At 48.5% G+C, this 16890-nt stretch overlaps 1 protein-coding gene across 2 annotated transcripts in view; it reads right to left on the bottom strand.

Moving 5' to 3' along the window:
* LOC146811985 (uncharacterized) overlaps nt 1-16890 on the bottom strand; it is a 562758-nt gene that overhangs the window by 496258 nt on the left and 49610 nt on the right. The window contains exons 5-7 of one of the 2 annotated variants that reach the window (XM_085614545.1): nt 15663-15699; nt 15510-15547; nt 14873-14917 (exon numbers count right to left, since the gene is read on the bottom strand). In XM_085614545.1, the coding sequence (XP_085470671.1) occupies nt 14873-14917; nt 15510-15547; nt 15663-15699 (120 nt within the window). Of the gene's footprint in view, nt 1-14872; nt 14918-15509; nt 15548-15662; nt 15703-16890 lie in introns of both variants that reach the window. The other variant, XM_085614544.1, reaches the window with a different exon arrangement.

Genomic DNA, 16890 nt, shown 5'->3' with positions numbered 1-16890 from the left:
CTTATTGAAAGCCGAGGTTGTCCCTACTACCCATGGTGGCCACAACCCAATTAAAATAGTGTTGAGATTCTTTCCCAGACCGACATACAAAAATGACTGTGGTGCCAGAAATCTTACCCCCTCTAATGACAACTTAAGATTGCTTTAGCAAGGTGTTAATAACACTGACCTGTTCTACACGATACGATGGCAAGGGACTACCTGAGACTTATTGACTCCTGCTTGTCAACACTGGACCATTACCCTGAGGTAATCAGCGCCTTTATTAAACTCTGTCAGGCAATCAAATCTGTACTGTCAAAACCCATTATCGCAGCACAACACGGACCAAGATGGTTCAATAGTGAATGTTGAGCAATCAACAGAAAGTTACTTAAGGCCCTGTCAACCGACCCAAGGTTTTACCCTCTTATTAAACCACAAAAGTATAAGTTAGTTCTTTCCCAGTTTTTTCAGTTTTTATTGAAAGAACGCTGGGACGCCCCTGCCAAAGCCGCCACTCTAAAGAATGGGAATGGTTTTTCGGCTGCTGTCAAGGATATGGGATCTATGGGTCTATCAGTGACCCCGATAAGTTGTAACAGAACTAGTGAGGCATTGGAGGCCTATTTTTCTATGATTTATTCAGCCCCTATTCAGGAGGATGATCCCTTTGAGAATCGAGCCGCCATTGGGATCTCAATATCCCTACATGGAGTTGAGAAAGCTATTCAACGGGGTTTGGGTAATAAAGCCCCAGGACCTGATGGCCTGCCCATCCACCTCATTAAAATCAAACCTGACTTCTGGGTGTCGCTTTTACTAAATGTTTTTAATAACCTGACCAATGCCCCGTTACCAAGCACGTGGTCAACTACTATCATTGTTCCGATTTTTAAAAAGGGGGACCGTTCCCAACCAAGCTGCTACAGACCGATTTCTTTAATAGATAATACTTTAAAAATCTGGAGGGGGTCCTATACAACAAGATTAAAACATGGACCGAGGAAGATTGTATTTTACACCCATGCCAGGTAGGATTTAGGAGTAAAGTAGGTACATTCAAACAATGCACAAATCTTAACTTGATCATTAGGAAGTATACCATAGCCCATCGATTCCCAATATACCTGGCTTTTATGGACCTCACCTCAGCTTTTGATTTTGTTAATCAGTCACGATTATGGTCCATCCTTTTAGAACATGGTTTAGATGAGGTTTCTAACGTCATTAGAGTTTGAGGATGGGTCAGGCAGGGGTGTGTCTTGGTCCCTCTCCTTTTTATCTTATACATTAATGATCTACATAAGTAGTTGACAGTACTCACCAACATTGTCCCTAGAATGAATGGCACCACACTCCCCGCCCTATTGTATGCCCATGACGCGGTTCTAATGGGCTGGACTGTTCCCATGAGGCACAGGGTCAAGACTGATTTGCATATGGCTGGGTTCAAACTGGAATGGCATGGTGAGCAAAGAAACGATGGATTTAGGCCCAGGTCTCTGTACTGGGGTGAATGTATGACATTCTTCTGCATTCTGTCCATCAATTGTTGTTTTTGCATTTGTCACCCCGAGTGGGACGGGTATGCTCAGACGTGAGTCCCGTGCTCTCCATGCCACTGGAATCAAGCTATCCTGGCTGAAGAGGGGTGAAACCCCGAAACCGGTCCTAGGATGCTTGTTTCCAGTCCAGGGAGGACCTGTCGTGGCAGTTCGGGCTGGACTGTTCCCATGAGGCACAGGGTCAAGACTGATTTGCATATGGCTGGGTTCAAACTGGAATGGCATGGTGAGCAAAAAAACGATGGATTTAGGCCCAGATCTCTGTACTGGGGTGAATGTATGACATTGTTCTGCATTCTGTCCATCAATTGTTGTTTTTGCATTTGTCACCCCGAGTGGGACGGGTATGCTCAGACGTGAGTCCCGTGCTCTCCATGCCACTGGAATCAAGCTATCCTGGCTGAAGAGGGGTGAAACCCCGAAACCGGTCCTAGGATGCTTGTTTCCAGTCCAGGGAGGACCTGTCGCGGCAGTTCGGGCTGGACTGTTCCCATGAGGCACAGGGTCAAGACTGATTTGCATATGGCTGGGTTCAAACTGGAATGGCATGGTGAGCAAAAAAACGATGGATTTAGGCCCAGATCTCTGTACTGGGGTGAATGTATGACATTGTTCTGCATTCTGTCCATCAATTGTTGTTTTTGCATTTGTCACCCCGAGTGGGACGGGTATGCTCAGACGTGAGTCCCGTGCTCTCCATGCCACTGGAATCAAGCTATCCTGGCTGAAGAGGGGTGAAACTCCGAAACCGGTCCTAGGATGCTTGTTTCCAGTCCAGGGAGGACCTGTCGTGGCAGTTCGGGCTGGACTGTTCCCATGAGGCACAGGGTCAAGACTGATTTGCATATGGCTGGGTTCAAACTGGAATGGCATGGTGAGCAAAAAAACGAGGGATTTAGGCCCAGATCTCTGTACTGGGGTGAATGTATGACATTGTTCTGCATTCTGTCCATCAATTGTTGTTTTTGCATTTGTCACCCCAAGTGGGACGGGTATGCTCAGACGTGAGTCCCGTGCTCTCCATGCCACTGGAATCAAGCTATCCTGGCTGAAGAGGGGTGAAACCCCGAAACCGGTCCTAGGATGCTTGTTTCCAGTCCAGGGAGGACCTGTCGTGGCAGTTCGGGCTGGACTGTTCCCATGAGGCACAGGGTCAAGACTGATTTGCATATGGCTGGGTTCAAACTGGAATGGCATGGTGAGCAAAAAAACGATGGATTTAGGCCCAGATCTCTGTACTGGGGTGAATGTATGACATTGTTCTGCATTCTGTCCATCAATTGTTGTTTTTGCATTTGTCACCCCGAGTGGGACGGGTATGCTCAGACGTGAGTCCCGTGCTCTCCATGCCACTGGAATCAAGCTATCCTGGCTGAAGAGGGGTGAAACCCCGAAACCGGTCCTAGGATGCTTGTTTCCAGTCCAGGGAGGACCTGTCGTGGCAGTTCGGGCTGGACTGTTCCCATGAGGCACAGGGTCAAGACTGATTTGCATATGGCTGGGTTCAAACTGGAATGGCATGGTGAGCAAAAAAACGATGGATTTAGGCCCAGATCTCTGTACTGGGGTGAATGTATGACATTGTTCTGCATTCTGTCCATCAATTGTTGTTTTTGCATTTGTCACCCCGAGTGGGACGGGTATGCTCAGATGTGAGTGCCGTGCTCTCCATGCCACTGGAATCAAGCTATCCTGGCTGAAGAGGGGTGAAACCCCGAAACCGGTCCTAGGATGCTTGTTTCCAGTCCAGGGAGGACCTGTCGTGGCAGTTCGGGCTGGACTGTTCCCATGAGGCACAGGGTCAAGACTGATTTGCATATGGCTGGGTTCAAACTGGAATGGCATGGTGAGCAAAAAAACGATGGATTTAGGCCCAGATCTCTGTACTGGGGTGAATGTATGACATTGTTCTGCATTCTGTCCATCAATTGTTGTTTTTGCATTTGTCACCCCGAGTGGGACGGGTATGCTCAGACGTGAGTCCCGTGCTCTCCATGCCACTGGAATCAAGCTATCCTGGCTGAAGAGGGGTGAAACCCCGAAACCGGTCCTAGGATGCTTGTTTCCAGTCCAGGGAGGACCTGTCGTGGCAGTTCGGGCTGGACTGTTCCCATGAGGCACAGGGTCAAGACTGATTTGCATATGGCTGGGTTCAAACTGGAATGGCATGGTGAGCAAAAAAACGATGGATTTAGGCCCAGATCTCTGTACTGGGGTGAATGTATGGCATTGTTCTGCATTCTGTCCATCAATTGTTGTTTTTGCATTTGTCACCCCGAGTGGGACGGGTATGCTCAGACGTGAGTCCCGTGCTCTCCATGCCACTGGAATCAAGCTATCCTGGCTGAAGAGGGGTGAAACCCCGAAACCGGTCCTAGGATGCTTGTTTACAGTCCAGGGAGGACCTGTCGTGGCAGTTCGGGCTGGACTGTTCCCATGAGGCACAGGGTCAAGACTGATTTGCATATGGCTGGGTTCAAACTGGAATGGCATGGTGAGCAAAAAAACAATGGATTTAGGCCCAGAGCTCTGTACTGGGGTGAATGTATGGCATTGTTCTGCATTCTGTCCATCAATTGTTGTTTTTGCATTTGTCACCCCGAGTGGGACGGGTATGCTCAGACGTGAGTCCCGTGCTCTCCATGCCACTGGAATCAAGCTATCCTGGCGGAAGAGGGGTGAAACCCCGAAACCGGTCCTAGGATGCTTGTTTCCAGTCCAGGGAGGACCTGTCGTGGCAGTTCGGGCTGGACTGTTCCCATGAGGCACAGGGTCAAGACTGATTTGCATATGGCTGGGTTCAAACTGGAATGGCGAGCAAAAAAACGATGGATTTAGGCCCAGATCTCTGTACTGGGGTGAATGTATGACATTGTTCTGCATTCTGTCCATCAATTGTTGTTTTTGCATTTGTCACCCCGAGTGGGACGGGTATGCTCAGACGTGAGTCCCGTGCTCTCCATGCCACTGGAATCAAGCTATCCTGGCTGAAGAGGGGTGAAACCCCGAAACCGGTCCTAGGATGCTTGTTTCCAGTCCAGGGAGGACCTGTCGCGGCAGTTCGGGCTGGACTGTTCCCATGAGGCACAGGGTCAAGACTGATTTGCATATGGCTGGGTTCAAACTGGAATGGCATGGTGAGCAAAAAAACGATGGATTTAGGCCCAGATCTCTGTACTGGGGTGAATGTATGACATTGTTCTGCATTCTGTCCATCAATTGTTGTTTTTGCATTTGTCACCCCGAGTGGGACGGGTATGCTCAGACGTGAGTCCCGTGCTCTCCATGCCACTGGAATCAAGCTATCCTGGCTGAAGAGGGGTGAAACTCCGAAACCGGTCCTAGGATGCTTGTTTCCAGTCCAGGGAGGACCTGTCGTGGCAGTTCGGGCTGGACTGTTCCCATGAGGCACAGGGTCAAGACTGATTTGCATATGGCTGGGTTCAAACTGGAATGGCATGGTGAGCAAAAAAACGAGGGATTTAGGCCCAGATCTCTGTACTGGGGTGAATGTATGACATTGTTCTGCATTCTGTCCATCAATTGTTGTTTTTGCATTTGTCACCCCGAGTGGGACGGGTATGCTCAGACGTGAGTCCCGTGCTCTCCATGCCACTGGAATCAAGCTATCCTGGCTGAAGAGGGGTGAAACCCCGAAACCGGTCCTAGGATGCTTGTTTCCAGTCCAGGGAGGACCTGTCGTGGCAGTTCGGGCTGGACTGTTCCCATGAGGCACAGGGTCAAGACTGATTTGCATATGGCTGGGTTCAAACTGGAATGGCATGGTGAGCAAAAAAACGATGGATTTAGGCCCAGATCTCTGTACTGGGGTGAATGTATGACATTGTTCTGCATTCTGTCCATCAATTGTTGTTTTTGCATTTGTCACCCCGAGTGGGACGGGTATGCTCAGACGTGAGTCCCGTGCTCTCCATGCCACTGGAATCAAGCTATCCTGGCTGAAGAGGGGTGAAACCCCGAAACCGGTCCTAGGATGCTTGTTTCCAGTCCAGGGAGGACCTGTCGTGGCAGTTCGGGCTGGACTGTTCCCATGAGGCACAGGGTCAAGACTGATTTGCATATGGCTGGGTTCAAACTGGAATGGCATGGTGAGCAAAAAAACGATGGATTTAGGCCCAGATCTCTGTACTGGGGTGAATGTATGACATTGTTCTGCATTCTGTCCATCAATTGTTGTTTTTGCATTTGTCACCCCGAGTGGGACGGGTATGCTCAGATGTGAGTGCCGTGCTCTCCATGCCACTGGAATCAAGCTATCCTGGCTGAAGAGGGGTGAAACCCCGAAACCGGTCCTAGGATGCTTGTTTCCAGTCCAGGGAGGACCTGTCGTGGCAGTTCGGGCTGGACTGTTCCCATGAGGCACAGGGTCAAGACTGATTTGCATATGGCTGGGTTCAAACTGGAATGGCATGGTGAGCAAAAAAACGATGGATTTAGGCCCAGATCTCTGTACTGGGGTGAATGTATGACATTGTTCTGCATTCTGTCCATCAATTGTTGTTTTTGCATTTGTCACCCCGAGTGGGACGGGTATGCTCAGACGTGAGTCCCGTGCTCTCCATGCCACTGGAATCAAGCTATCCTGGCTGAAGAGGGGTGAAACCCCGAAACCGGTCCTAGGATGCTTGTTTCCAGTCCAGGGAGGACCTGTCGTGGCAGTTCGGGCTGGACTGTTCCCATGAGGCACAGGGTCAAGACTGATTTGCATATGGCTGGGTTCAAACTGGAATGGCATGGTGAGCAAAAAAACGATGGATTTAGGCCCAGATCTCTGTACTGGGGTGAATGTATGGCATTGTTCTGCATTCTGTCCATCAATTGTTGTTTTTGCATTTGTCACCCCGAGTGGGACGGGTATGCTCAGACGTGAGTCCCGTGCTCTCCATGCCACTGGAATCAAGCTATCCTGGCTGAAGAGGGGTGAAACCCCGAAACCGGTCCTAGGATGCTTGTTTACAGTCCAGGGAGGACCTGTCGTGGCAGTTCGGGCAGGACTGTTCCCATGAGGCACAGGGTCAAGACTGATTTGCATATGGCTGGGTTCAAACTGGAATGGCATGGTGAGCAAAAAAACAATGGATTTAGGCCCAGCTCTCTGTACTGGGGTGAATGTATGGCATTGTTCTGCATTCTGTCCATCAATTGTTGTTTTTGCATTTGTCACCCCGAGTGGGACGGGTATGCTCAGACGTGAGTCCCGTGCTCTCCATGCCACTGGAATCAAGCTATCCTGGCGGAAGAGGGGTGAAACCCCGAAACCGGTCCTAGGATGCTTGTTTCCAGTCCAGGGAGGACCTGTCGTGGCAGTTCGGGCTGGACTATTCCCATGAGGCACAGGGTCAAGACTGATTTGCATATGGCTGGGTTCAAACTGGAATGGCGAGCAAAAAAACGATGGATTTAGGCCCAGATCTCTGTACTGGGGTGAATGTATGACATTGTTCTGCATTCTGTCCATCAATTGTTGTTTTTGCATTTGTCACCCCGAGTGGGACGGGTATGCTCAGACGTGAGTCCCATGTTCTCCATGCCACTGGAATCAAGCTATACTGGCTGAAGAGGGGTGAAACCCCGAAACCGGTTCTAGGATGCTTGTTTCCAGTCCAGGGAGGACCTGTCGCGGCAGTTCGGGCTGGACTGTTCCCATGAGGCACAGGGTCAAGACTGATTTGCATATGGCTGGGTTCAAACTGGAATGGCATGGTGAGCAAAAAAACGATGGATTTAGGCCCAGATCTCTGTACTGGGGTGAATGTATGACATTGTTCTGCATTCTGTCCATCAATTGTTGTTTTTGCATTTGTCACCCCGAGTGGGACGGGTATGCTCAGACGTGAGTCCCGTGCTCTCCATGCCACTGGAATCAAGCTATCCTGGCTGAAGATGGGTGAAACCCCGAAACCGGTCCTAGGATGCTTGTTTCCAGTCCAGGGAGGACCTGTCGTGGCAGTTCGGGCTGGACTGTTCCCATGAGGCACAGGGTCAAGACTGATTTGCATATGGCTGGGTTCAAACTGGAATGGCATGGTGAGCAAAAAAACGAGGGATTTAGGCCCAGATCTCTGTACTGGGGTGAATGTATGACATTGTTCTGCATTCTGTCCATCAATTGTTGTTTTTGCATTTGTCACCCCGAGTGGGACGGGTATGCTCAGACGTGAGTCCCGTGCTCTCCATGCCACTGGAATCAAGCTATCCTGGCTGAAGAGGGGTGAAACCCCGAAACCGGCCCTAGGATGCTTGTTTCCAGTCCAGGGAGGACCTGTCGTGGCAGTTCGGGCTGGACTGTTCCCATGAGGCACAGGGTCAAGACTGATTTGCATATGGCTGGGTTCAAACTGGAATGGCATGGTGAGCAAAAAAACGATGGATTTAGGCCCAGATCTCTGTACTGGGGTGAATGTATGACATTGTTCTGCATTCTGTCCATCAATTGTTGTTTTTGCATTTGTCACCCCGAGTGGGACGGGTATGCTCAGACGTGAGTCCCGTGCTCTCCATGCCACTGGAATCAAGCTATCCTGGCTGAAGAGGGGTGAAACCCCGAAACCGGTCCTAGGATGCTTGTTTCCAGTCCAGGGAGGACTTGTCGTGGCAGTTCGGGCTGGACTGTTCCCATGAGGCACAGGGTCAAGACTGATTTGCATATGGCTGGGTTCAAACTGGAATGGCATGGTGAGCAAAAAAACGAGGGATTTAGGCCCAGATCTCTGTACTGGGGTGAATGTATGACATTGTTCTGCATTCTGTCCATCAATTGTTGTTTTTGCATTTGTCACCCCGAGTGGGACGGGTATGCTCAGATGTGAGTGCCGTGCTCTCCATGCCACTGGAATCAAGCTATCCTGGCTGAAGAGGGGTGAAACCCCGAAACCGGTCCTAGGATGCTTGTTTCCAGTCCAGGGAGGACCTGTCGTGGCAGTTCGGGCTGGACTGTTCCCATGAGGCACAGGGTCAAGACTGATTTGCATATGGCTGGGTTCAAACTGGAATGGCATGGTGAGCAAAAAAATGATGGATTTAGGCCCAGATCTCTGTACTGGGGTGAATGTATGACATTGTTCTGCATTCTGTCCATCAATTGTTGTTTTTGCATTTGTCACCCCGAGTGGGACGGGTATGCTCAGACGTGAGTCTCGTGCTCTCCATGCCACTGGAATCAAGCTATCCTGGCTGAAGAGGGGTGAAACCCCAAAACCGGTCCTAGGATGCTTGTTTCCAGTCCAGGGGGGACCTGTCGTGGCAGTTCGGGCTGGACTGTTCCCATGAGGCACAGGGTCAAGACTGATTTGCATATGGCTGGCTTCAAACTGGAATGGCATGGTGAGCAAAAAAACGATGGATTTAGGCCCAGCTCTCTGTACTGGGGTGAATGTATGACATTGTTCTGTATTCTGTCCATCAATTGTTGTTTTTGTGGTTCTAATGGGCCGCACACCAAATGCTCTACGCACCTTAGTGGGGGGTTTTGTGAATTTTATGGCCAGTTTAGACTTGTGCACTAATTTTAAAAAATCTTTTATAATAGCCTGTGGGCCGAGAAAGTATTCTTTAAACTCCAGTTCTGTGGGAAACCACAGTTTACAACGCACTGGCATTTTTCCCTATCTAGGGTTGGTTTTTGCTGCTAATGGTTGTTGGTCTGATCATGTGGCGTACAGTAGGAATATGTTCTCTAAAGATATCAACTCTAGTTGGAAATGGTATACACCTTTATCCAAATAGGGACCCTTGCTTCTAGTCAGGGATAGGGGGATACACTCCTGAATAACCCCTGCTCACCCCCTTGGTAGCTTTGCACGAGCAGACAGGCTTATCTCAGAAGCAGTGTGTGAAGCATTTGTGAACACATACAGTAATACAGTGAAAACACTACAAATGGACACCACACCAGTTTAGAAAAATAAGTAATCTTTACTAGACTTAACACAAGACCAAACGACAAAAATCCACAATACTGTACTCAGAATATGACTATAAAATGGTAGAAATAGCTTAGTTCAATGTAGATGGTAAATGCGACACTTTACTCTCAAAGTACCTTGGATGCGTCACGCAATACAAACAAAAGGGTCGCAGGGAAGGTGATGCGTCGGTTCCTTGATTCGGGGGAGGTGATGCGTCGGTTCCTTACTGCAGCGCAGGGGAGGTGATGCGTCGATCCTTACCATAGAGGAGGTGATGCGTCGGTTTCTTCCTGTGATCCGGTGCGATGCGACAAGATGGCACCTTGATGCGATACGACGATATGGTGTGATGAGACAAAATGGCGTCTTTAATGCGATGCAACAACATGGATGCGATGCGTGCACGCCCGACGGCGAGCTCTGCGGCAGTGGCACGCTTCTCCGGTGATGTGACATGCTTTGTCTGCGATGCGATGGCGAACAGCTGTGGTGGTGGCACGCTTCTCCGGTGATGCGGCACGCTTCGTCAGCGATGCGACGGTGAACAGCTGCGTCTGTGACACGCTTCTTCGGCGATGCAGCGGCAACTGCTGTGGCGGCGACATGCTTCACTTTGTGTGGCGCTTCTAGCTCCCAGCGACATGCAGTCTCTCAGAGGGCCCAAACAACAGCGGGCACCTCACTGCAGGTAGAATTCCCAGCAAGGGAGTTCAGGGGGAGCTGGTGGTGAAGTCTTTGTGTCCCTGAGACTTCAGACAGGATGCAAGCTCAGTTCAGGCCCTTGAAGATCTTCCTCAAGATGACAAAGCAAACAGCAAAGTCCTTTTCTCCTTTACTTGGCAACAAGTAACCACAACAGGCCAACCTCAGACAGCAACCGGCACAGGGGCAGTAATCCTCCTTCAGCTTCTCAGGTTTCTTCTCCTAAAGTTCTGGGGTCTGGGTCCCCCTTTTTATACACACAAATCATTTGTCTCTGAAGGCAGAGAGTGTCTGTACCTAGGCCAAACTAGTTCTGGGTGCATTCTGCCAGTGTACAACTTCTTCCTTTGTCAGTGTGGGCCATGGTCATCAGACGCACCACAGGAGGTGGAGCCAGCATTGTGGAAGGCAGGCACAGCCCTATTCAGGCCAAGGTGCTTCTCATCCCACCACTCCCAAGGCAGATAGGTCTATTTAGCCTGTCTCCTGGAGCCACCCCAGCCCAATTCACTCACAAACCAGACATACAATACACAACCTAGCAGAGGCAGGCTGGATGGTTAGGCAAGAAAATCCCTACTTTCTAAAAGTGGTATTTTCAAACACAGAATGTTAAATCCAACTTCACTAAAAGATTTATCATTCTGAGTTCAGGCATACTAAATTAGTTTTTCTACCATGTTCCCAGGGTCAGTTAGGATTATAAGATGTTATAATCAAACTGCCCATTCTGGCCTATGGGAACAGGTAGCCTTGCACTAGTGAAAAACGTAATTGGCTGTAATTCACTATCAGGACATGCCACACATATCAGGGCATGCCTTACCTTTTACATACAATGCACCCTGCCCATGGGGGTACCTTGGGCCTACCTTAGGGGTGGCTAATATGTAGAAATGGGAAAGTTTAAGGACTGGCAAGTGTGTGCACTTGCCAAGTCGACATGGCAGCCCCAGGCTGCACACAGGCTCTGCAATGGCAGGCCTGAGACATATTTTACAAGCTGCTTCTGCGGGTGGCACAACCAGTGCTGCAAGCCCACCAGCAGCATTTGATTTACAGGCCCTGGGCACACATGGTGCACTGTACTAGGGTCTGACAAGTAAATCAAATAAGCCAATCATGGAGTAACTAATCCATAACGCAATTTACAAAAGAGAGCATATGCACTTTAGCACTGATCAGCAGTGATAAAGTGCCCCGAGCCATAAAACCACCAACAACAGGTTAGAAAAAATACAGGAGGAAGGCAAAAAGTTCAGGGATGACCCTGCAAAAAAGGCCATGTCCAACACAACCCCCTTTCCAGCTGAAACACCGGGTAGACCAATCACTACCTTGATGGGATTCCCTGCTTTGGGCGATAGAACATGGAGCCTGGCCTGCAATTGCAGAGGCATAATCCAGTTCTGCGCCAATCTGAACCTTTTTGGATTCCTCTGTCCATACTCTCAGGCTCCACTAAGCTAACCCATGGGGATCCCTTCTCCTCACCTGTGCAGCACCCAACCTTAACTTGCTCACCGCTGTGTCCCAACAGACAGACAGTACCCGCATTGCCAACACAGTGGCGTGGCCCAGTCCACCCCTGGGGTGTGACTCCTGCCCCCTCCAAGGGGCAACTCTGTCCACCAGGACATCATGCCACAGTGGCCACTGACAGCTGTCAGTGATGAGAACCAGGCCCCAGGCCTTTCAAGGTTCTCCAACCTCTGTGGCGTCAGAGAGTGGGGGGCAGTGGTCTACTCTCCCTCCTGTCTGGTCAGGTATGACATCCTGACACTGACCCACCAGCCCTGGGCCTGTACCCGGTGGCTGGACAGGAGACGGGGGTGGACTTTCCCACACCCGGTCCTCCTCCTTGGGGATCTGCACCCTCCCACCTAGAGGGGTACCCCCTTCCAGAATTATCAGGGCACCTGTTGCAGGTGTCCTGCACAATTCGCCCACCAGTTCAGGGGTTCTGTCCTGCAACTGGGATCCCAGCCTAGGGTCTACTCTGTACCCTTAGACTGGGTAGAGGTCAGGGGTGAGGCTGCCCTCTCCCCGCCCCCCCTTACTGAGGCCCTGCACCCTCCCACCTGGAGCGGTGCCCCCAGAAGACAAACCGGTAGGGACACTGATTACAGTTGTCCTTCTTTCCAGGTCAGGCAACACCTGAACCTGGCTTCCCAACCTAGAGACCAACCCCTGTGGTTGTGCACCTGCCCGGCACACCAGGACTTCCTGGGGAGCACACAGCCCCCCCCCCCGATAACACATAACTCATGTGTTGTGAGACAGTCTGCCTGGTGCAGATCTCCGGGCCCCTGTCCATCTGACTGTGCGTGAAGATCCCCCAGGACAGAAGTGGTGTCACCATGGTCACTCCTAGGAGACTCAGCCCTTCTGGCTGGCCCCTGGCCCACTGTTTCTTCCACTGGGGACTCTTTCCCCCTCTCACCCCTCAATCTGGACTTCTGCACCCTCCACTTAGGAGTGGCATTGTCAGACACCAGAACTCATGGAGGTCCACTTACAGACACTCCCAGTTCTCCTGACACTAGGAGATCCCCCTCTGGACTATTAGTACAGCCTAGGCTCCCTACTTGGTGTTCCGTTAAGGAACCATCCAGGTCCTGAGACTGAGGTTGGGGCACTTCGGGACATATCTCAGTTTCACTCCTTCTCCTTGGAGACAGGACGTGAGGCCCTACACCTGTACCACTACACCGGGACCTAGCTGGGCTACTCTGAACCTCTCCCACCACTCTGGGCTGGATGATACCTGAGCCACTCTTCTTAGGGTCACTCCTCAATGCCTCTTCCGACCCTCTGGAATCCACCAAAAGGTCTGCCTCCCTGGTGAGCTCCCTGGGGTCAGAGAACTCACACTCCAACAGGTGCTGGCATAGCTCTGGAAAACAGAGACTTACAATATGCTCTCCCACAATTGGATCACACATCCCCCTACAGGTGTTAACCAAACTATCCTTCACCTCACCATCCAGTGCCTCACACAGGTACCCCACACCACTCTCTTGAGATTGGCAAGACAGTATCTGACTGTCTCTGTCACTCAACCAATACTCTTCTGGGCGGTCTCCACACTCACACACCAAGATTTCAACCATGGGGAACCCCTCTCCCTGCACCTCTCATCTAGAGTCAGTAGAGTGTCCCGCCCTGATCAGCAGTGATAAAGTGCCCTGAGTCATAAAACGACCAACAACAGGTCAGAGAAAATACAGGAGGAAGGCAAAAAGTTCAGTAATTAGCCTGCAAAAAGGGCCAAGTCCAACAGTCTTCCTCAGCCAAGGAGAACAGGAGCAATTTTTGCAATTTTTTAAATCACAGTGTATACCCACAGCAATCTATGGTGCAGAGGTTTGGGATTTCTCAAAGAGCAACAGCATCCAGCAAGAAGAAAACAGATTTTGCCGGTAACTCTTGGGAACTCGGATCTCCACGTCCCAATATTTTTGCCATAGTGAACTAAACTTGCACTTCATTGAAGACTATATTAAGGCCCGCCCTGCTTTATTTTGGTTAGCAATTTGAAAAAATCAAGCAGCTTCTCTTACAAGAGAGATGATAGGAGACTGCCTTAAGTGTGAGAAGAGAAGGGATATACCGTGGAGAGTTTAAGCAGTGTAAACTATGAACAGCCTATCTTAAAGCTGCTGATATGAAAATTCTTATCTTGGAAGATGTTGAACTAGCCTTTTGAGTAGGCTCCTTCTTGAAAGTTGCTGTATGCGCCCTTAACACAATGTGCATTTATGAAGGATGTTGTCACTGAATCCGTTTTTATACCATTATTATGATTATTATAACAAGTCTTCATCTTGGAGACTTGTTTTTATACAAATCATGAAAAGCATGAATTGAGTGGTCATTGATTGGGAAATTGTTGCACCTGCCAATAATATGACGCATATTTATGTACAATGTTTATTGATTTGTTTTATATCATTCTTATGACTACTATGAATTTGTGTATTTTATTGCCGCAATGTGACTTGTGCTTTTATGGATATATTTTCATGCAAATAAAGATTGAATTAATTAAAAATTAATTTAAAATAGGCTCTAAGTAGTGCTAGCCCCCTAAGGGAGTCTACAGCTAGTCGCCTGGCTGCCTAGGGTCCCAGAGTCGAGAGACAGGAGCCTAAACAATTCACCAAAGAAAGTAGTGAGGGTATGAAAGCATCTCTATATGCCACTCTCACTTGCCCTAGGGTGATTCTTGAGTATACAGCTGGGATTGTGAGGGAAAGCACTACACTACCTCTTTATTGCACTACGCGCCCCTCTGTGCTGATACTGTGACAGATTTGACACCCAAAGGATTGTGAGCAAGACAGGAACGGTTATAAATATACTTAGACCAAATCCTACACACATTTTATTTTTACATTTGCCTTTGCGCCACTACAGACATTGGCTAACCATCAGCAAATCAGCCTTGGTTTTTCTCTCAAAAAATCAGTCCAGACTGAATTGAAACTACAGAGTCACTCCATAATGATAGAACTCGACCTCCGGACACTTTACACTTCCAGGAGATACAAGAGAAGCACAAATAATCTTCCCAGCCCTGCCCATGACCTTTCATGAATTTTATTATAGTGCCAATGCTTCTTCTACAAAAATCCTCTCTGTGCTACCTTTATCATAATGTGTCCAAATATTCAAAGGAAGACAATTACTCACGGTCTAGAATCCCAGGATTTCCATCTGATGGAGGTAAGCAAGCCCCTACAAACAAAAGAAAGCAACTTTACTTCAAGAAAAGAAATGGGGCTGCCAAGGAACCTTGCTCTTTGAGATAAAAGAGACTGTTATTATGAGCAGCACACCCAAACAACTACTGATGCCTTGATCCTAGCCCCATATATGTCACTTTGTTGATCAGGCTGTCAACTGGTCTCCATTTAGAGCACCAGACCAATATTTGCCAACAAACAAATGCCACTGCTAATACTTTTCAATATATATATTTTCACTTCAGTGATTTTCTTCGGAAACATTTTGATGGGCCAGCATGATAATCTAGAAGAGGCTGCCTCTCATGAAATCTTTGAAAGGTTGAAGGCTATGTATAGTAATAGAGCCATGCGCCCCACTTTACTGATCTCAAAGGTGGCATTTCACCCAAATCTTAGGGTTGCTGGGAACTCCATTACGTGCCATCTACGAACCCATTAACCCATTAAAATCTGTTCCTCTTGCACTTTGGAACTATCCCTCTACTAGCACATGCAGGCCAGTGCCATGGCACGGTGCAGGGGACCTAGCTTCTCTGCAGTGAAAGGATTGGACAAATCATGGTGGGAGAGAGATGACTTACTGCTTTCCTCATGAGATGTCAGTGCTGAGCTCTGGTGCCTGGAACACAAAAGATCAGATTCCATTGGTCAACGTGGGTTGCCAAGAACATGAGGGAGTGCATCTGAGAGTTAAAATGCATATGAAAGTGTAAAAAGCGATCTTTTGTCCTTACATGTGCACTTGTCTGTGCGTGACTGGTCCTCCACGACCTGCTTGAGGAGAAAAAATAGATTACTTGGTGGATACAACTACATGAGAATGCTTAACAGTCTACATAATCAAGTGTCAGGGTTGGACAGCCTACCCGGCTATGCCCAATGGGCTTGTCTCACAGATCAGTGTGGGGGTCAGGTTTTTGACTATTTGTTGGCCTACGTTATGGTCTGCTGGGCAGTTTTTACTGTTGATTTGCCTGATAATAAAACAAACATTGCTTGCAGCAAGCTCAAATCCATCCAGTCTCCCGTACCTTGCAAAACACTTATAGATCACTTCTTTACAAGTTCAGATCTGTCCTAATTGCAAACATGGGCCACTTTTTTTAACTACTTAATTTGCTAATGAAAGCCACTTTTACTTAGGGGCTCGGGCTTATTTTTTCTCCCAGTCCAACCATGGCAATTGTAGGTCATCTCAGGAAATGAATCCAGGACCCAGTATGAGCCATCCAAAGGGACCCTCTCACTTATTTCACGTTTCAATATACACCCTGGGGAAGGAAGTAGATCGCCTGGAAACCAGTACTTACATTTAGCATCAGCTCCAGAAGACACAAGTAAGTAGGATGGCCCCCCGTAAGCTAACGGCTGGCAGACATGGATTATGTGAAGAAGTGATAGGGCGCTGAATTGCTGAAAATGCTGCTCATAATGGTATCTATGTGTATTCCACCAGCTGTAAGGACAGTGAAATGTCTTTCAAGCCATGAAGCTACAAATGAAGAGACAAGAAGCCACATACATTTTGCTGTGACTTACTCTTGTAGCACTCCTGAAAAAGTTTAAAACAAAATCGTATTACCCATGCTGGGATTTCATAAGACCAGAGGCTACCATTATGCATATTTCTTTTAAAGCTAACTTCAAGCAGCTACTTGGAAACAATACCTCATACAGTGAAACAGTTCCAGAATGGAATAGAATAGAATCTTAGTATAATGGCCATGCACATAGAATAATCTGCGTCTTTTAAATGGCTCTAGTCTCCATGTCTTTAATGAAATCTAGATTCTCTTGACATGTTATAAGGAGAATCACACTTCTTATTTCAGTAAGCAAATTAAACAGACTGGCATATAAAGGACATTTTCATCTTTAAATTTTACAGCAAAAGAAATTGATACAAATACTTTTAAAATCTTTTTTTTAGAGTGTTCATTTTCCCCTTTTCACAAATGGGGT

Source organism: Triturus cristatus, chromosome 7, assembly GCF_964204655.1.
Source record: "Triturus cristatus chromosome 7, aTriCri1.1, whole genome shotgun sequence".
NCBI classification, from domain to species: Eukaryota; Metazoa; Chordata; class Amphibia; order Caudata; family Salamandridae; genus Triturus; species Triturus cristatus.
This window is presented reverse-complemented; position numbering and strand designations above follow the sequence as displayed.